Source organism: Coregonus clupeaformis, unplaced genomic scaffold, assembly GCF_020615455.1.
Source record: "Coregonus clupeaformis isolate EN_2021a unplaced genomic scaffold, ASM2061545v1 scaf1063, whole genome shotgun sequence".
In the NCBI taxonomy this organism is placed as follows: domain Eukaryota; kingdom Metazoa; phylum Chordata; class Actinopteri; order Salmoniformes; family Salmonidae; genus Coregonus; species Coregonus clupeaformis.
Genome location: NW_025534517.1, coordinates 96,969 through 119,014, shown reverse-complemented (window position 1 = coordinate 119,014; position 22,046 = coordinate 96,969). Strand labels below are relative to the sequence as shown.

At 40.6% G+C, this 22,046-nt stretch overlaps 1 protein-coding gene across 2 annotated transcripts; it reads left to right on the top strand.

The window, feature by feature from the left end:
- The first annotated feature begins 2,394 nt into the window (after positions 1 to 2,394).
- Positions 2,395 to 21,902, top strand: LOC121543124 (hepatocyte nuclear factor 6). Of its 2 annotated transcripts, none has more exons than XM_045217456.1 (4): positions 2,395 to 2,653; positions 10,497 to 10,626; positions 11,046 to 12,429; positions 17,663 to 21,902. In XM_045217456.1, exons 3-4 carry the CDS (start codon positions 11,391 to 11,393, stop codon positions 17,971 to 17,973), a joined length of 1,350 nt encoding a protein of 449 aa, XP_045073391.1. In that variant the 5' UTR covers positions 2,395 to 2,653; positions 10,497 to 10,626; positions 11,046 to 11,390; the 3' UTR covers positions 17,974 to 21,902. The 2 variants fall into 2 exon arrangements, with proteins under 2 accessions (XP_045073391.1, XP_045073390.1); XM_045217455.1 differs by having other exon boundaries at positions 2,395 to 2,718.
- The last annotated feature ends 144 nt before the right edge of the window (positions 21,903 to 22,046 follow it).

Below are 22,046 nucleotides of genomic sequence, written 5' to 3'. Positions count from 1 at the left end.
AGCAGAGGATCTTGCACCAATACAATCTCCGGTCAGCATTATTTGACTGAAAGCCATAATCAATTCAAAGATAGAAAAAAACGAAAATCCTTAGAAATGTTCTTTATTTGTCCCTTCCACCATTCATTGGTGAAATGGATGGTGGATGAAGGGACAGATGCATAGGTAAGCATCCTCGTTGAAGGCCGTTGACAAGCGGAGACATTTCTTGTCCTGTTACAGGATATCCTCACAAATAGAGGTGCAGAAAAGTGAGAACTGCCTCGACTCATTTGGCCATAATAAGGGGGGATGGGGATGAGCCGAGTTTGGCCGAGGAGTATCGATTAATTTCCCAATAGCCTCTGGTCCATGAGCCGCGAACCCTGGCCTCCGTTGCTAGGTGACCACACCATCCAAGATGGAGCACGGGATGATGAAGGGTGACAGCAGAGCTGAGGGTCACTGGGGCCAGTGGTCATTCTGAGCCCCTGTGGGAGGCTTCGGACATGCAGATAATGCAATGAAACTGGATATAGGCTATATGGGCTATAGAGATATACTGCAAAGCCTGAATATGTGATATACGGCGTTGAATGCCTTAGATGTGGAATCTCCCAGTGATATTCACAGCTTTCTGTACATTAGGCTCAAATCAATTGAATACGCATTGCAGTGTTTATGCAGCATAGGTTTTTCCCCCTGGTCTAATACATTTGCAGAATGTGTTAGGGTACATAAATACAACATGGACTCCCCCCTCTCAAGTAGATGCTTCCAGTTTTCCGAATCAGACGTGAATGTGCAGGTTGTTTGTTAACAAGGACACTGCATAAACATGGCTAAGGCAGGATTGATACCTAACCATTGCTTGGATTCTGTTGATCAGTCATTTACCTAGAATCTGTTGATATAAGAACACATTCCCAAATGTACAAGCAACCAGATGGTAGCTATTTACTGAACATTTAGAAATATTCTCTTCAGCCTTATAAGGTTTCAAACATGCATGTTTCAAATACAATTCAAGTGCATTTCTAATCAGACAAAACAGTGGCTACTGATGATTAGAAATGCACTCAAAATGTATAAACATTAATTTAGGTATTACATTATTATGCTTCAGTTTCCTTTGTTGTGTTTCTAAACCAATGTAATAAGAATCACCCACCACCCACAGAACACAATAATCTGAAGTAGGAATTTACAATACCTAAATTCTGCTCTTAAATGGGAAAAAAATGTAAGATGAGAACTTACGGCAGGTAATTGAATAATTAAAAACTCTAAGCTCTAAAATACATTGAACGGTATAAATGCATGTTAACCCAACTAATAATACAGTTATTATCTTGACTCAATGATAATAAAATATTTACAATAGATTCAGAACACATTGTCAGTAATAATTCATACAATAGGTACCATTGCAGCCTTTTTATTATTGATTGCAAACCGTGAGAGGGTAAAATGATACAGAGGGGAAAAAAGGGAAACATTTCAACTCACAGACAGATGTAAAAGGATCTACACCATTCTGGCCTCGGCAGTGAAGTTACCAGAAGGCAAAACCACATTGGGTTAAGGTCAGGGGGATAAGCCCATACTGTCAGCCATAAAAGGCCACCTTGTATTGTAGAGTTGCCAATGTAGCATTGCCTCCTCCCTGCATGAAGACTTTCCCTTCATCCTCTGCCATGTCTCTCATGTGAGCCTCAGTAGTTGCGGAGACATGTTTTATTTCTGTGTTTGAGTCCATATCCTGAGGACGGTTTGGAAGTTTTTCTTTCTATTAATAATATTGGGGGGGTGGGAATGTTGTTATGCATTTGCTTTGGTAAAAGGCAGGATGTTCTTTACTCTTTTTTTTAAGCCCTGAGCTGTATGAGTGTATTTTCTCTTAAACATTTGTATCCCTTCTGAGAGCAACCTTTTTCTGCCCTGAGGATTTGGTGGGCCTCCCTGCCCGAATAACTGAAACAACACTACTAGCCTACAGAAAATGAAGAATATGGGCAGTTAAGAGCTACAGTATGGGCATCCAAATGTGAAGTTCACTGATAGGGAGGAGAAAAAAGAAAGAGTGAGAAAGAAAACGTAGCCTTTCACTCTGTGTAATTAGATTGATGTGCCGAATTTGCCCCAAACATTTGGAAAATGATCATTTATTACAATTACCACAGAGAGCGCCTGTAGCAAGAGTGCTTGAACTCTGTGTGTTTGTGTGTGGGTGTGTGTGTTTGGCTGGGGAGAGTGAGGGGGGTGTTTGAGATGGTATCAATCGCCAGGCCAGGCCATTGAATGTATTGATTAGTTACCTTTCTTATTAACATGCTGATTAAAGAGAGAAGGGAGAGAACTGGTAGGCAGGAGAGAGATGCACATATGCAGCTGGGACACAGAAGAGCCCTGCCACACGCAGGGAGACAGAGCTCAGGCAGAGGATGCAGAACGGATTAAAAACACAGGACAAGGAACGAAAAGCAGGGGATAATTTGAGGAGAGCTCCGGAGCAGGCTGAGGCTGCGGAACAGAGGATGGGAGAGGAGGGGGAAATGGATGCAGATGCTGACCTGACAGGCAAACAGACGAGAGCGATGCTGCCGGCTTGAAACCCCAAACAACACCGACTGGACAACACTGAGCTAACCCGCAAAGACTGATACTCTTGGCTGTAAGAGAAACACACTCTCATGCTGACAGGCCAAGGCAAGCATTATCATGATAGAAAATAGAACAGTACGTATGATGTTAATCTATATGTAAATGTTTCATAAGTGATATCTCTAATGCACCGTGGCAAATGGTCATACATTGCCAAGCAGTTATGATTAGGGAATTCATAGGATGGTTATGGATATTTCTGAGAAATTGGTTTTTATTCCAAGCGGGACTGAAAGGTGTGGAGGGCATGCAAGGAGGGAGATGATAGAACGGCAGGGTTTGTTTGTGTGCGTGTGTGTTGGGGGGGGCATGAGAGAGAGACAGAGAGAGAGAGAGAGAGACAGAGAGAGAGGGAGAGAGAGAGAGAGAGAGAAAGAGGGACAGAGAGAGAAGAGAGAGAGAGAGAGAAGAGAGAGAGAGAAGAGAAGCGAAAGAGGGAGGGGGGTCGGGAAGAAAGAGGGAGAGAGGGGGTGTTCATTTGAGTTTGCTTTGGAATCAAATCAGTTGAACTATAGGTAGAATAGAAAATAAAATAGAATATGCAAGAACCAAAATATATTGCATCATCAACATAGTCATAGGTATCACAAGACAACCAAGGCATTAGCCGCAATAGGCCGCAATAAAAAATGTAGTGTTGTGCAATCACAATCTTTTCTGAGATTCTATTAGATTTATTGTAGAATAATCATAAATAGGTACTTTTAGAATATTTTCAGTAGGTACCATGCATGGATTCTTTAAAACTATATTCTGGGATTTGAAAAACAAACAAAATGGGGTCCCTGCCACTTGTTTCGGTATACAGCTGAGGGATGGGGCTAGGGAAATGTAACCCCTTTCAAATTCACACAGGGCTCGAGACGCAAGAACTGTGACAGGGTGGGAGTTTCGGCTTTCCATGGTGACATCATAAATTGATAATAGACAAATAAGAGAGTTCCAAACCTCTCTGCCAATAACAGCTAGTTTTCAGTTTCCCCTCCCCACTCAGACCACTTCAAGACAGTCCTAGCAAAAGTCTTGCTTGAGAAATAGTTTTTTGCTAAAAAGCTTTGCCCATTTTAATATATTACAGTAAGGTACTTAATTGTTACCCAGAAATGATTTGAAATTGATACAAAAACGGCTGTATTGGGCCTTTAACCTCATTAAATGACTGGTGAACAGCTTCTCAAATCCCAGACAGTGGCTTTAAAGTTATGCAACAAAAAGATGGCTCTAAATATTTTATTGACCAGGAGGAATAAGGTGAGATTGTAACCATGACATAGAGGCAATATTTATATCTCATTATCTTTGACAAGAGGCAGTTTTCTTTATACATGTTTTGGGTTTTAGTTACACAAGACCAATTTTACTGTGTTTAACTCTACTGCACTCATATGTTCCTGTAGGAAACTGCAAAAGCAAAGTCAGTTGTTTAATGCTAATGTTCAAACTTTACAGAACTCTTATAAAGTTAGTGTAAGATGTGTACCAGAGCCAGAGAGTAAAACAAAGCGCAACTATATCGACCCTTCTAACCCGTCGAGCAGAAGGTTGTATATAAAATCGTTTTTCCCTCTTTCAGAAGGAAAAATTAGCAGTAAGATAATGTCATTAACATAAAGAATGGATGCCTGTAATTATTCTAACTATAATAGCGATGTGATATTTAGGCCTACATTTGTAAATATGCAAGATGCATATATTGATTAGGCTAAACATCAACAAATATGCACACACGCACGAACACACACACACACACACACACACACACACACACACACACACACACACTTAGCCTACACTGAACTAAGCTAACTGAACTAAGCTAAAACAACTCAACATGTTGTTTTATCGAAGACCCTCATGTTGATAACATTTATGCCATAACTTTAGCCAACAGCTGCACCTGGCTGCACACACGTGTCTTAATCTGAAAACTCGATGCATCGAAAAGTCGATACTCCTCAATTATTAGGCTAGGGCAAAAACAATCTACGATGTATTATAATCTATTGCTTTAATTGAAATGAGACCATTTCTGCGATGTATTATAATTATTGCTTTAATTGAATTGAGACCAGTGTGAACAAAAGTACAGTAATATAGGCTAATCTTATTGGACGTTTGAATAATTGTTTTGTTTGTTTTTTGTTTGACAGGTTACAAATAGCCTACGTGTAACATATTATATTGCCTATAGGCCGTCTAAGTTTAATATTAAACTGTAAAAAAAATTCAAAACTAAAGTCAAATGACTAGATCTGTTCATAGAGAAAATAGTGTATGCCATAAAAGCATAAGTGCACAAAGTTGTTCTGACCCTGACATTTAGGATATCATTACTGGCATTGGTAGGCTAATGACTGAATACAGTTAATGTAAGATATGCTGCTATACTTTTAGAATAAAATAAAAAATCTTAGGACACAAAAATCTTAATTTATAAATGGGTAAGTATCCTACATTCGCGCTCTTTTGGCACTTAAGTGAACCCCTGGGCTACTTGTTGAGCGTCAATTTATGTCAACCTGTCATTCAACGCAGTTGATATGTCTTTTAGATCTCATCAAAATATTGGAAGAAAATTGGATAGCAAATATGAGTTTGCTTTCCAAGATGACAGTAGGGTTTTATTGACACGACTTCAGCAAACAGGCCTAATGCCCGGTTTGCCACGTTTGAAACACAATGCGTTTGATTTAATTCTAAAGTATGCGTTATCCACAACTAAAAGTACATCCACAATTGATAATCAATCAATCAATCAATTTTATTTTATATAGCCCTTCTTACATCAGCTAATATCTCGAAGTGCTGTACAGAAACCCAGCCTAAAACCCCAAACAGCTAGTAATGCAGGTGTAGAAGCACGGTGTAGAAGCATAATCAAGTTATATGTCTATCGGTTTATTGACTCACTCATTTATTGACACACTAAAAACAACTGTATTGTCTTAAGTTGTAAGTTACACGAATATGCATGCAGACTTTTCATTGATGAATAGATCAATAGCCTATTATTTTATTTTCTGATGTTAGAAGTCTAATCAAGTCAAATGAATTCAATTATTGATTATTCTCTTGCATCAAGCGTCATGGTAGTAATTGATTTATTGATTGGTTGATGGGTGTGTTTTCGTTTTAGGAATTAATGTATAGGCCTACTGAAATAAAAACCATAAAATGAAGCATCATACAGTTTCAGAGAACAACACCAAGAACATGTATATATTTTAGAGACAAATTAGTATTTTCTTATAAGTATTGGTTTTAAAAATGTTGCATGAGGTAGGCCTAATCATTTGAGAAATAATGAGATTTGATAATTGCTTTAAAATTATTCTGCGGTTTAAAAAACACTCAACACTACGGTTACAATGAAGGCTATTTCGTAATAACTTTTATTCAGCTATCTTTATTTAAACTTTTCTCTTGAAACTGACAAACAAATTGCCAACCAATACAAATAAATAGATAGATATTTCCCATTTACAAGTTGGCCTATCACCTCTATAGCCTAACCTTTGTCTATTTATGACATTAGCAGTTTAGTCTAGCATTTATAGGCCAAATGCACTCCCATATGTGACCAAATATAAGATAATTTATTATATAGTTGGATGAACATAATGTAAAAGGAACAGATAGCCTACAATTTGTTATGCAGATCCCGAACTCAACCCCAAATGCCATCCATACACCTCTATGTCACCGCATAATGCCCAAACAGACCAACAAGCTGGCGACATTTTCTTGATTTAAAGACAACTATTGAAACAATTTCAACTTTTTACATGTTCTGTAGGCCTATTTCAAGTAACAGACATGTTAATGACCTTATATAAAGTTGAAATGCTAAAGTTCGTGTAACTGGGATTGATGTAATGAACGTGGTATTTTAGTAAGAGAATAGACAACAGGAAAATTATATTTTTGTGCCTATCAAAATATATATCCAATGGACTGCACAATGAACGTTTGGAATAGCTTTTACAATGTTTAAAATGTCAAGATCTTTCAGTTTATTAGCAGATGGTTTGTTAACTCGTTCAAATAAAAGTGTGTGTGTCCTATGCATATGGTGAGATAGGCCTACATAAGCCCATACCGACACAACGAAATTGGAAAGTAACTTTTGGATGCAAGGTTTTGTTGAAAAATGACAAGCTGTTACAGGCGAGCATGTAAAGTTTGCATGGTTTGGCTGCATTTATGATTAAACATACAGTAGGCATGCATAAATAATGATGAAATAAATAAAGTTCATAATACAGAGTAAAACGTTTATAAATGTAATAACCACGAATGTGTTCGTTTGTGTTTCTCTTGCAGAATAGGCCAAACCGAGTGTTTAGTGATCGGCAGAAGTATAGGGCAAGGCCTTGTGTTTTATTCTTGTTTTATTATTTGCCTATAAGGTATTCGACTCAACTAGTCTATTCAGTACATAAATATCGTAAATTATGTTTTCTCAATCAAGAAAAAAAGGGAATCTGATAACTGTGAGACAACACGCCTACAGATCACATGTCCAGCGTTGATATTTTCGCAAATAACATATTCACTCTGCGTGTAGGAAACTTGAGGTTAGCTTAAAAAGTAAATATGAAGATGCAAGCCGTGTGTGTGTGTACATGTTTGTGTGCGTGTGATTTCATTTTCATGCACTTGGCCTATAGCTTACTTTTGATCCTAATCTTCAATGGATTCGAGGAAAAGTTAGTCTGGTAAGGAATCTAGGACTATATGCTACTGGCTAAAGCAGAGGAAACATGCATGGTCTCAAAGCCCTGTCCCTTATGGGCTGGAAGGTAAACAACCAAGGCACTGGACACGGTTTCGCTTTCAGGTTTCATGTTTTTCATCATTTGCGCAGAGAAATGCCTCTGTTTTCAAGTGAAATCATACCGGATTTAATAATGTATGAGGGTTCTCAAGATGAAAGCACCACCAAATAAGATCATAATGCTACAATCCACAAGTCTCATATCAAACTCAGTAGGCTATTGTGTAATATAGAAGCATGTAGGCCTATGCTTCAAATAATTATTTGAAAAGTCAAGTGAAAACATTTGCCAGATATGTCGACTAGTCTACATTAGGAAATAGAAATGGGCAGGACTATGTCTTTTTCTGTAGGCTATGCATCACATAGTCCTTACTAAAAATAAAATGCAAAGCAAAAACTGATTTGTATGAAGTGCTAGAGCGATTTGAAACTAGTATTAAGACTGAAAATGTATTTTCAGATATAGATTACCAAGGGAGTTGTGGGCCTACTTTTCCTTCCTCACAGATCTCATGCGACCATCGAGGAACTGTTCTCCTTTAGCCGCGCTGAAACGGTCAGCATGAAATATTTGATACAATGACAATGTATAGGCTTATGATAAGAGTAAACGTTTTTTTTAAATTATGTATATGTGCCTCAACATATCCTGATTAAACCCATCAGATCTTTCAGTCAGGTATGATATTTTATATTTTAATGTTCAACAAAAATAATACAGATATATTTTTTAAATCCCCACGTTTATTGTTGTCATCATTATGGTTATCATTGTTGGTATTATAATGGCAATAGGCCTATGTAGCCTACAATAGGCCTATATCATAATATATTGTCTTAGATAAATGGCTAAATGTTGTATTATTGTGTGCTATTTGAGGTGAAAGTGCCATCCAGTTCGGTAGGCCTTCAAAGCAAGAGCTCTGTCTGTGAAACCTATAGGCTATGTGATTATTATGCTAATAAAATTCAGGTAAGGACAGTGTGTAGATTTAGAAAAAAATCAATGAATTAAGCATTGGAATACACGTTTTTTTTTATGTGAGCAGTAGCCTTTACAAACAAAAATCATTAAAGAAGATGACAGTAGGCTGGTGTTTTAGTCCGATAGCAGCATAGGTCAAAAACAAAACAATGTCCATATGACGATATATATAGGCTATTGATATTTGCTTTTTGGCAAAGAGAGAAATAACTGGACAGCAGTCTCTTTTTGATTTCGTCGAGAATAGCCTGGTGTTGTTTTTGTATAATCTTAATCAATGTACGGATTTGACAAAAATAAACACAGTAGCCTACTGTCTTTCTGACAATAACATATATTGTTATAACGGATATGAAGCGAAGTTGAGGGCCACATACTCCCGGCCAGCGTCTGAGTGCTGAAGCTCGGGTGTCAGCATGCCTACTCGAGTTATCCAGCCACAGAAGGTGAACTTTCACCCCGACCTCCTAAAAGACCTTTTTATTTTCGTTCTGTAGCTGCTGACCATTTTACCTCCAGCTACTTGCTATCCATACACGTATCTCACCATCCAGGCTTTCTCGGCGCGGATCGATAGGGCAGCATCTGCTCCGGGAAGGCATCGGTCCCACCGCACACGGATTTTTTCAAACGCCAGAATTGCTCATCTCTGAAAATTAAACTGACAGTTAGATATGATTAGTATGCCTAGTATCAACCACCTCTCTTTCTCTCAACTCCCAAATCTCTCTATCTGACACACACACACACACACACACACACACACACACACACACACACACAGACAGACACACACACACAGACACACACAGTGGACTCACCAAATATGTGCTGTGTTAAATGAAAAGCCAGAGCAATATCTGCTATAGGTCGAGTATCTTATGTAAAAAGGTCGCATTTAAACGAATGGCCTCATTGATCTTGTTTAGAACTACAGATTGAAGTGCGCAATCTGGTGTCAATGGGCCTGCTCAACCGTGGTTTGAGTGCTGATTAAGAGGTCCCCTAAATGAATCAGTTACAAGCGTGTCACTTGACAACGTTTATGTGTAAGAAGTTGGATTTACATTCCACTCACATCTCCAAAAAAAGAGAAAAAAAGCTTTAAAGCAGGAGGACATTATAATATAATTCAGATGAGCCCTATGGAGGGATACAGATTTAGGTATTCCAAAATGGGTGGTGAGAGTCTACACCATGTAGTCAATATAAATAGATGTTCAATAGTCAATAAGACAGTAATGCGATTCTTGTAATTGCATATTCATGACTAATACCATTTGTTATAATTAGTAACAGGGTAATAGTATAATAATCACACAATAATAAGAATAATAAGAAAAATAATAATACAACCTCCACTACTACTACTACTGGTACAAATAATAATAATAATAATAATAATAATAATAATAATAATAATAATAATAATAATAATAATAATAAAGGAAAATATGGACAGAAAACAATTGTTTACAGTTAAATCTGCAGTCCGGCATCAGGATAAATATAATAATAATAGGGTTGTGTAGCATGGATGGACACAAAAGCACAACACAGTAGGCTAGCTCAGTGAGCTACAGGAGCCTAACCGTTGCAGTCCAGGGTCAGGTGAATTAAATAGCTGAACCATGGTCAGGATGCTCGCATAATTCATAAGCTCTGCATGCTATTAGATAAAAAGGCTTAACTTTGGGGTTGTGAGAAAGGGTTCGTCTTCACCTAGTTGGTCAAACCCTGCCCCCTCCCTGGAGACGTTGGCCGAAGCGAAAGGGTTAATTGGAGTTGGAATTTCATTGCACATCTGTCAGATTTTTAAGCCTGTGACGTAGCCTACTGAAAGGAGCGAGTGTGAGCGGGGGGAGGAAGAGAAGCGAAAGAGTTGGTGGTGCTGAAATCGATGAAGTAGCAGACTGATGGAAGAGGAGGAGGAAAATCTCACGAGATAATGAAAGAAAAAGAGGAGAGCTGCTAGGTAGAGAAGAGCGAGGCTACAGTTGGACGTTTGACTTAAAAAAAGACCAAAGGACAGGGAAAGGACGTATACCTAACCGCCAATTGTTTGGCCTCTCGTTTTATTGTATGTAGCATCCCTCCGTGGATCTGACCAATTGTGTGAATCTGCGCGAACAGGCTGGAAGACCAGAGACAAGCGACACAATCGGAGAGATGCAGACCACGGACAACAGACGCGGATGCGCTCATATAACGGAATAAGGTAGGAATTATACAATTAAGAGGACACATATCTGTTTATTTTTGGTGTCATTATATCTCAAAACCACTTAAACGCTCCTAAATAGAACATATAACCACAATTCGTTGTCCGTGTTGTGTTGAGAAATATGCAAGCATGACGCACGTTAATGTCCAAAGAATCGTGTGCGCGCTCATCGAGTATTCAGAACTTTGCATGAGGCAATATGTGATTTGTAAGAGTGGATTTGCCCGTGAAGACATTTCGATGTCTTTTTTTGTGTTACATATGCATTGATCGGCTCTCGTAGAAATGAAAAATTACTCTTAATGTTTGAAATGCTTGTGACTGTGGTGATAGTCTACAATAGCCTAGACGTCACTATTGCATGAGTAGGCTACAACTAAAATACAGGCGAGTAAACATTTGATCTCCCGCAGGCAAAAGAGCGACGATTCTGCCGAAGAACACAGTCTAGCACCAAAGAAAGGACGAGAAGAGTGTTGTAGCACAAATCCAAATAATGTGATAGTTAATCTTACTGAAGCTGCTTCACACTCGATTTCCTGGAGTTTGAAGGAGTTTAAAGACACTACTTATGTTGTTATCAGATAATTAATTAGACAGCATATAAGCTCATAAATCAATCCATTCAGAAATCAATAAATCCATAGTATTGTGCAACAGAAGAGGGCCATCCAGACTATTAGGCTACTGTTAAACAACAACTAGGCTACTGAAACAACAAGATCAATAGAAAAAAAGATACATTCACTGAATTCAAAATGGATGGAAGCCTAGGGGAGATGTCTGTCCAAATCCACTCTGAGCTCCACAGTCAGGATGGCAGAGCGATGCTGCATTCACGGGACCTTTCAGCTGCTTTCCCCAGGCCCTCCCTTGGGGGGCACTCCATGTCCCTGGAGCCTGAGCACCGACCTCCAGGTTTCGACCACTCCATGTCAGCGTTGGGCTATGGAGGAGATGCTCCATCTAGCTGTGGCAGCACGTACACCACACTAACCCCCCTGCAGCCCTTCGATGACAAATTTCACCACCACCATCACCACCACCATCCCTGCCTGCCGGTCAGCAATGTCATCGGGAGCTTTACTCTCATGCGTGAGGACAGAGGCCTGGGTGGCAACTTCTACAACCCTTACGGCAAAGATCTGGGGATGACGCAGAGCCTTTCGCCACCTTCTACAGGCTCTGGCTTGGGGACACCCATGCACGGTTACGGGAGCCTGGGAAACAGCCCCAACGGCAATGGTGGCCAGATGCTTCCAAGTGGTTACGAGGTCCACGGGGGCAACATCTTCTGCAGGACGGCGGACTTCGGCAGGGAGATGTCCCCTCCAGGGCTGGGCGGCGACTCGTCGGTCAGCCATCAGCTGAACAAGATGGAGGCTCACCAACACGCGCCCAGCCACCATCCTCACATCTACAGTCAGCACTACCAACACCACCACCACCCCAGCCAGCAGTCCTCAAAGGCCGGGGAGCTCCCCCACTCCTCGTCCTCTTCGCCCAGCAGTGAGGGCATGCTGCCCAGCTCTCAGGGCAGTGGAGGTGGAGGGGCTGGAGAGGAGATCGACACCAGGGACGTGGCCCAGAGGATCATCACTGAGCTGAAGAGGTACAGCATCCCCCAGGCCATCTTTGCAGAGAGGGTGCTGTGTAGGTCACAGGGCACTCTGTCTGACCTCCTGAGGAACCCCAAGCCCTGGGGCAAGCTCAAGTCTGGCCGCGAGACCTTCAAGAGGATGTCCCGCTGGCTGCAGGAGCCCGAGTTTCAAAGGATGGCCTCACTGCGGCTGGAGGGTAAGATCTCTTTCCATTTCTCTCCACCTCTCTCTCTCTCCATGTTTTCTAAAAAAATCCAACAAGATCTGTATGCTGCTCAGAGGAATGAAAAACAAGTAATTATTTTCCTATGTTCCTAAAGGATAGGTTTGAATGATAGGTTCATAGTTTGCACAGTCATGACTCTCACATTTTAGGCGCTCACAAAATACATGTTACAGATCATTCAAGGAGCAGGGTACACAATTTATTTTGATCTAGTTAAACCATTAGAATGGACATTTTCCATTCTTAAATGAACCATGGAGATCATAATTACAAGGATTATTGTTGGTGGTTTAAGAACTTTTGAAATCACCAAAAAATACGATTTGTTTGTGCATGCCTGAAGTTAAGAGTTGGGGAGATAGTTAGGAAATGTTGTTTCTGTTGTGGAAACATACACCTGTGCTTTCACCCACACTTCATATGAAATCCCCATGTCTGGGAACAATAAAATGAATATTGGTGAAATGGGAGTACAAGATAAAACAACATTATGAAAAAAAAATAGGTATTTTTAAAAGGCAGGGCATGATTTGTTGGTTGACATTTTATATTCTTTGGGGATATGCACTGAAGAAGTGCATATCAATATACAGTGCCATGTTACAGTGTTGTCACTCCATAGGGACTGAGAACCCATTTGATACACGAAGCACAGAAAGAGATCCAAGTGAACACAGTAATATGATATGGGCTGAGAGGAGTGTGTGTATGTCGGCAGGGGGCTGTGAGCTGTGTAAGCAAGCACAGTTGATCACAGCTTTTCGCTATCTGTCAGCAGCCCAACTGATTAAGCCCAAAAACACAATAGGGCTCATAAGTAATGATTGTGCACTCTTGCAATCCTCTCACAATTATTGATCTTTGATTGTTTAGCTCTCTGAACACGTGTACATCCTCAGTTCGACAAAATGTTACACTAATCATACTCAACCCAGTTACAAGTGATGAATTATCTTGTTTAGATTTGCAGAGTTTCTGTTGTGTGACAGTTTTGTTGTCTACAGTATATCTTCAATGCATACAATCTTTACTTGAAGCAGTGTTATTGTGCAAGGAAGGAAATGTTTTCCCCCTGCCACTGAGGTGTTGTGCGATCTGTAAACATAATACTTTTTTTCATTTTGAGAAAACACCACCTTTTTATCATAGATGACCAAACAATTTGGATGATCCTGCAGTATTCTTGTTATTTTACCTCCACAGTCATATATATTTTTTCCACGACTCACTGCTCCAAATTCAAGGAGCAGATCAATCCTAGTCATAAAAAATGAAGGAGCTTACGTGGGGAATATATTGCGAGCGTACTAACATTTGACAATGCTTCTCCCCCACACAGACTAAACTTGCATATTTAGTTATTGGCAAAGGCACAATTTGGACAGCTCTGCACTTTTCTACATAACCTACTTTCTGAGGGGGTTGTTTTTCCCTTCCCGGCCAACCCCCTTTTGTTTAATTACAAGCCTCTATTGATTTCCATGGGAAAGAGCAGCACGCCTTGCACACACATACCTCGACCACATCGGCAGATCGAGACTGGAATTAGAATGCACAGTGCCCTGTGCTCCCTAGTCTGAAGATAGCTCAAATGTTGTTTGCGTCACGCCTCAAGTTTTAAGATGATCCACCTTAATGCAACTCTCCCTTAAATACCCACCAGCTCCTTCAGCATGTCAGTATCTCAGCCAGCTCTCCATGTTTATTTTTATCATGCCAGTTATCTTCCCTCAACAAAATGTTTTATTATGCAAAGCTTTAGGATAAATGGTGGACCTGATTATGTCATGTCATCGTCTTCTAATATTTCTCTTTATGTGGAGACATTCTGAAGAGCTTACATGGAGAAGGTTATTTTTTCTCTCTCCTGTTTAGTGGTTATGCTCTCTAGATGCATCTTCAGGCTAACCTCAGGCTGTGGAGGAGGCAATCAGGCTTTAGTCAGAGAAGAAGGCAAGGTGCAGCTAAAGACCACACAGTGGTGCTTGAACACTTTAAGTCGTGAGGGATCAAGGAACCTAACTTTAAAGATGATGGCTGAAGCCCTTGACTGAAGGTCTAAATGAATAAGAAAGGTCAATGCGGTTTATGTCTCAGGTCCAGTGGCTGCGCCATCCCCCAGTAATGAAAGCCATGAAGCCAATCCACTGTATGTACACTATTATATTCAGTTCAGTTATCCTAGCTCAAAGGTCACAAGGGAAATATTTGCATGTGAAAAATGCGTAACATTCCAGTATGGTTTTAACAGCACAGTCTCCCAAACAAACAATGTTGTTTTTATCGGGTTGTTGCAGCTCCCCATTCTGGCGCTGAAGGGGTTAACCCGCCTCTATGGGTCGAGGAGTCTGAGCTGCACAGATTTAATCAATAATTTCTATCAGCCCCTGGCCCAAGAAATCAGCAGGGGGTGGGCTGGGGCTGGAGGGGGGAGACAGGGAGGGGGTCGGCTAGGAGGGGGGTGGAGGTTCAGACGCCGGGGGGTAGGGAAAGGGCTTTCGATCACGTTTCAGCAACACGAGACAAGGGCATACATCATGATCAGGGGCTGTTCCCACGATCATAAGAAGCCTATAGGGGAATATTTATGTCTCCAGGAGTAGCCCCGGTGCCAGGGATTTATAGCATGGTAATTGCAAGCCTTTTACACATGATTACAGCATAAGGAAGCATTTACTTAATGGTTGGCGTTATGATCGCCAGTGAGGGAGGGACAAAAGGACAGGATGGAGGGGCGGAGGAAAAAAAGAGGAGTAGGACACCCTGACTCCTCCAACAACCCATAATTCCACAGTACAAGCAAGCTAACCACTACTTTCATCTCATTGCTTTCATTACTATGTGTTTCTGAGCACAGTACAGTATGGGTTCTATAGCTGCAGTCTTCTTATTGACATGGTATGAACATATAATGCCAGTAAAACATGTAGCAGTTGGGAAAACATATTTATTTTAGTTGTGGTAATATTGACGTTTGACATTTCAGGCCGTTCAGATTTTAATGAGACATGGCTCGATAACTCTCAGAAATGTAAATGAGCTGTAGATGCCTAAAAGCTAACAGGCCCTGTAATCACAAGTTGACAAGAGGTTAGACATCCCAGAGTCTAACATTTCCTTCAGATAATGATTCAGAGTGAATATACAGTGGGAATTACAGCACAATGTATTAATGCACAACATTCACATTAGCTAAACTAGACCTCAGCTATAGGCCTAGCCCTAGTGAATTTGAAATGTCGTCATTTAATGGCGCTGCTAATAAATGTCCTAATGATAAAATATTTATAAATTGTCTTTGAGTTGCCGTTTATCATATGCACTACTGTGGTTTTACAGCAAATATCAGGCCTATCAACCCTCAATGTGCGAGATGATTTTCAATGGGGAGATATACAGTAAGCCAATCTATCTATTGAACATCTCAGCGCCTTTCTTTGAGACTGGGGGCAGCCTCGCTGTGTGTGTGGTGTGCCCTGCTTACGCTTTAAAAATACCATCACCATCAGCAAAAAAGCAATACAACCACACACTGCTGATTGAGATGTCTTAAAAGTGTGCATTTAGGTAATTACAAGAGTCACCCAAATATGTTTTAGTCCACTTAGGGCTTCTGAACACTCGGAGCAGTGCAGACTCTGCTTGTTTCAATCCCCTCTGACGTAACCTATTTAATAGAAAATAAATTAGTCCCCCCTAAAGTGATTATCACTCACTCTCTCCGCCTCATGTAAATGACTTTTATGAGAAACTAATGATGTTGGAGTGTCCACTAAGGCAAGTCGGAGGGGAAGAGGAGGGAAAATGAGGAAGAAAGGGGGGGGAGGGGCTGTCTTAGTTTACGAAGACAACGGTGGGTGTAGTGTTTCCAGTACATACAGTATCTATGGTAGGCCTACTTGTACATGTGGTCAAATGTTTAGTTGTGGGCAGAGTAGCCCATACACTTTGTATTATCTAATCCTCAAATGGATGCACTGCAGACACAGCCTATAGCCTATACAGTTTTATCTCAGCACTCTAATTAGGCTACATGTAAACGTTGAACAATATAACATTGTAAGTGGGTCATTTCAAATTACTGCATTTTCTCTCAGAGACATTATATTATTTTCCCTCACGAGGACTGCACTGGCTACTGTATACTATGATCCTGGACTGCAATTGTGTGTGAATAGCCTATGGAGCATAAACACTTTTCACTCTCCTGTGAATGCACAGACTTGCACTTAGACATTTACTATCCTAATGCAAAAAGCATTTAGGGACTTTACTGCAAAAATTGCTTGCAGGCTACTTATAGTCTACATTTGGATGCTATTTGGTTGGCATGGCCAATTTTGCCTGCCTCAAGTTGGCTTCTCTTTTTTGCCTTGGAAAACGTCTGTTATTCCTGTAGAATGGTAGCCTCTGCCCCCGTTGCTACATCTCTGTCCTCTGTCCTGGATAACTGTCAACGGAAAACAACGATTTGGAATTTAGTCGAACTGAAATTCCAAATGAAAGTGAAGTAACATTGTAGCCGAGTTTTACCAGTAAATGTGTCTTTTTTTTTGGGAAAACTGTAACACTAATTTAACAAACCGTTGATAGTCAATAATAGCAGCAACATAATCCAAAACTGCAGGTAGGCAATTAAAGTAGCCAATGTTGTTGTGCAGGAGGTAACATTGACTTTTTATTTTATGCTCTAATCTAGCATAGGCTAATTCTGAAATGAATATGTGGTTGTCCCACCTAGCTATCTTAAGATGAACTGTAAGTCTGCTAAATGACTAAAATGTAAATGTAAATGTAGACCTATTCACTAAAAAATGAAATGCGTGCCTAGAAGAACCTGTTTATTTGTTATTTATCTGTAGCCTACTTTATGTATTTTCTTGCAGGTGGAGGATAATGTCCATGACCATGACAACAAGTATTTAGGCCTAGTCTAGTTGTCTAGTAAGCATTTATCCAAGTTGAGTGGCCTACTTGCATGTAAAAGTGTGACAGCCTAATGTCTTGATTTCTGGTGGATTAGGTTTACTTTACCAACTGTGCAGTGAAACAAGTTGCTGATTCATCTCTTTTAGCGAATCAAACTTGCTTAGCTAATCTGTTTTCCTTCAACAAATCCACTTTCTCTCAGCTAATCCATTTGTCCTAGTTAGCTAGCCAATCTGTTTTAGCTAACCCATTTTTATACTTCTTATGCCTATAGCTTGCAAGCGGAAGGAGCAGGAGCAGAGTAAACTGGAGCGCAACCAGGGCCCCAAGCGCACCAGGCTGGTGTTCACAGACCTCCAGAGGCGTACCCTATTGGCCATCTTCCGGGAAAACCACCGGCCAGCCAAGGACCTCCAGGTCACCATCTCCCAGCAGCTGGGCCTGGAGCTCTCCACCGTCAGCAACTTCTTCATGAACGCCCGGCGCCGCAATGTCAACAAGTGGGCAGAAGAGGGCCGACCCTCCTCCACAGGCTCCTCGGGCTCCAGCGTGTCCTCCTCTGCTGTGTCCTGCAGCACGGCCTGATGGGATAGATGTGGGCTGGGTGGGCGTCGTGGCAGCAGAGGGCACATAGACTGGTCTAGGTAGAGATCAGGCGTAATAATGTACTCCTCATTATCAGAGGGTGTGATGGAGTTGGCGTAGTTTCGTTTTTATGAAGAATTATCACAGAGCATTTCACACCAAAGTTGAGCACTCCTTGATATTGAAGGGGTGATACCCAAAATAATATGAGAACTTGTTTGAGACAAGTTCCTATAATTTGAATGGTCGTGGGTGAATAGTTTATTTGAATTTTAAGATGGTAACAGTGAGCACCCTTGATTTCTATATTTCCTTAACAGTCATTTTGAATATGGTAGGTTATCAAATCAAATTTCATTTGTCACATGCTTCGTTAACAAAAGGTGTAGACTAACAGTGAAATGCTTACTTATGGGTCATTTTCCAACAATCCAGAGTTAAAGATCAAAAACAAATTAATATAAATAATTACACAAGGAATAATATGGTTATGAGGCTATTAATAATCAGGAGGAGACATATTGTTTTTGCCCTCATGGCTAATTTCATCTCCCTCCTAGAAAGAAAAATCAAGAGGCATCACTGCATTGCATAAAACCCCTAAATACAATTTTCACCACCCGTTATATCGACAGATCTTCATCTTCTTATGTCCTTTGTTTCTCTGAAGAATCAAGACGAAGGTCACAGAGAATAACATGGGGATTGTGACAAAATCATAGCTCCATCACGTTTTCTAAAGAATGCGGCATGTGTCCCCATATAACATGGTTCGCAGGACTGCAGAACTCTTTGGATGATCAGGAGGTTATTTTGCTCTCTACGATTCTCCGTTTTCAATCATTACCTGTCACGAGAACCTTGACTTTTATTTTACACTTCTTGACAACGGTTCCAGCTTGAATGAATCAGTTTTCAAGGAGCAACCTTGGTGTGTCTCACTTTAAATCGGGACAGAATCAGTAAACAAGGGCTGAATTTCAAGGGATGCCAAGTCAGAGACTTTTTGATGCAACCCTCCAGCTTTAAGACGTTGACTGACCTACCAAACAAAAGCTCTGTAGCCATTTTGACTCAACCAAAACCCTTTGAACACGACGGACGCAAAGGAAAGAAGTACTTGTAACACAATGTATAGTAATGGTGTAGTATTTTTTCCACTCATGTTTCAAAACACTTAACTGAACAAACCTCGGCTCCATTGCAAATCTTTTTTTACAGACGCCTAGAAAATGGAGGAATGTGATTCTTTCAGCCCTTTTGTACAGATTTCAAGCACATTGCTCTACTTATAGAAATCCAATGGAAGTATGAGTTGTTGTTCCAGTCCTGCTACATACAACAAGGTCATTTTAGTTCCTCAAGGGACGGTTTTAACATGCCTCCTTATAACCAGTTTCATTGGAGCAAGAATTTAAAAAGCAATTGCTGAACTGATCGATGTATTTATTACTGCATTTGTGTATTTATTGTTTTTCTTTTCCGTTCTCTCTATTTATTTGGTAATTTATTTATGCTATCTATATACTGTAAGTATTTATTTAATAATGCTTTGTATGTCTGTGTAAAACTGATTTTTTTTCTGATGGGCACTTTTAGTTGTAGAATCCCATCGTAATACCAAAGATTAAGATTGTCCTCCCTGAATGTATGGCCTAAACCCCTTTCCTCTCCCCGACTCCCAGTGATGTTACGTATCTCTCTCTTGAAGGCCTTTGTTTTGTAGAATAATGGGGATTTCTTTACTATTGGCAAATGTCTCTGTGGTCAGGTCTTATGCCAAGGCTTGTTTGAATGTTGTGGTAATGTGACATCTCATAGGTTCACAGGTTGCTTGTAGAATTGTGTTCAAACACCGTTCAGCAGAGTATCTCGAGTGTCCAGGGATGCACTTACGGAGCATTTCAGGCTCTTAAGTGTGAATCCTTTGAGACCCCATGGAAACATGCATGCTGTGCATCTTCCTCGAGGTTTGCATAGTAGTGACTCCCCTTGCTGCAGTGTACACACTCCTGTCTATGTCCTGCTCAATGTGATTTCACCATCCTCCAGACTCATCCCTTCTGCCAGTCTTCTCAGTTCCACAGGCTCCTCAAGCGTTTTCTCGGTTCTGCTTTGGTGGGTAGTGGGGAGGGATAGCTTGTCCACCAGCTAGCTTGCGCCTCTCCTGTCTTTAACCTTGGGAGGGGCGTGTTGTGGGGGCCCCTTCACAGCATGCACTTGAAAGACGGGCGGTCATGAAAGAGGCCATCGACTTTTGCAAACTTCAAAGGGAGCCTTTTTCATCCGTCTCCTCTCTGCGTATCTGGTCTAAGGGTCCGCTCCTGGCCAGACCCGTGGGCTTAGGGGCATTCAAAGGGGGCGGGGAGATCAGAGAGGTGGCTGAATCACCCCTGAACAGGGTGCAATGTTTTGGGAGGGGGGGTGCAAGGGCACAATAGAGTAGAATTAAAGTTTAATGAGCAACAATTGTAAGCATGCTGTGACCGATGGAGGGGGCCCAGTCTGGTGCAGGGAACATGAAAACCCCTACCAGTTTTGATGTTCCTTTTTTTCTAGCTTGTCATATGGTGTTCTATCAAAGACAATAGGATAGGTCCCCATGACACCTTTATTTTTCCGCTGCCCATATTTTAGAATAGAGTCTGCCTTCAAATGGGGAGAGACTTCTCAGTCATTGTCTTCTCTGTCTTGACTGAGGGAGAGAACTCCCCTTTGTATGGAGAGTTGATAGACTATTGCAGGTGGTCTGTCATCAATTTAGCCTGTTGCACCCCCTAGTGGATTGTAAAGAAATGTATTTCTAAAAGTAAAAGTATGTCTTAGTCGAGGATGTTTAGAAACTCTTCAGAAACTCTTCCGGGGCTTAAAAACACAGGTACATTATATACCAAAGTATATCTGAATATGCATGGTTACCCTCTGATATTATTTTGTACTATAAATTAGTACACTAGAAATCCAAAGATAGTGAAGTCTGCTCCAGTGAGATGTGCTAAGTAACACAGTATTTTTAGGTTCAGCATTTGAAATTGGAACTGAGAGATTGACATGAAGTTGTGACTGTAGAGGAAGTCTTTTGACTCCGTAACCCCAGTGTTCCCTTTGTCCCCCTGTGTACATGAATACTTACCCATCTACCTCAACTGTGTGAGATGTTGTGTGCAAAGAAGTTTCTTAACCAAAGATTCCATCCTTTCAGGGTGTCTGTCTATCTATCTGTCTGTCCATCTGTCTCTCATGTTTTTTTCAAAACCAAATGTGCTGGAATCAATCTGTTACAGGAGCAACCAAGACCCATCCAGCCAAAGCGTAGTCCAGTGCACTACAGAAGTCATATTTACCAATAATCTGTATATAATCATTTTCAAGACCAAAAAAGTAGGTGACAATCCAAGCAAGGAGGATCTTGCTGTAATCAACGTTACCTATTCATTGTACCAAACTAGAATCATGTGACTTACTGTAATAGTTATGAAAGCCCAAGAATCAAGAGTTCAACCAAAAACAAAAGGTCAAGAGGAGACTAAAGCTATTTTTCCACATTTGTAAAACCATTTCTCCTTTTCCAATATGTTAGTATATTTGAAATACTGGTTGATCCCACTGTTGGAAGCAGGAATAAATGACTCCATACAAAAGCTTTAATGAGGCCAAATTGAGGGAAATATTGTATTTGACATGGGTTTGTGTCTGGGTTCCTAAACTAGGACTCACCCACCATACTTATTGTGCCATTCTCGTCCATGTGTTAGACTAACTAATGAATGTGGCTAACCAACCAAAGGCTTAAAACACAACACTTTAAATGTCAATCATGGTGGGACATTTTGTAACAACAACTTAAGAAAATCCCTTTGAATACCTCATGTGAAATTGTTTGTTGTGATGTTGCACCAAAAAATTAAAATGACTCATTTGTAACCCAATTTAGATTGTTGGTCTGTTGACTTCACGCTGCATGGCAATACACATTTGAGCACAGGATGTAGGTCTACATATGTTTCGTTTCGACTGTGACTGAGGAAATGGAAAATAAACAATTTACAGTCACTACAGTTTGGAGGTAGAAA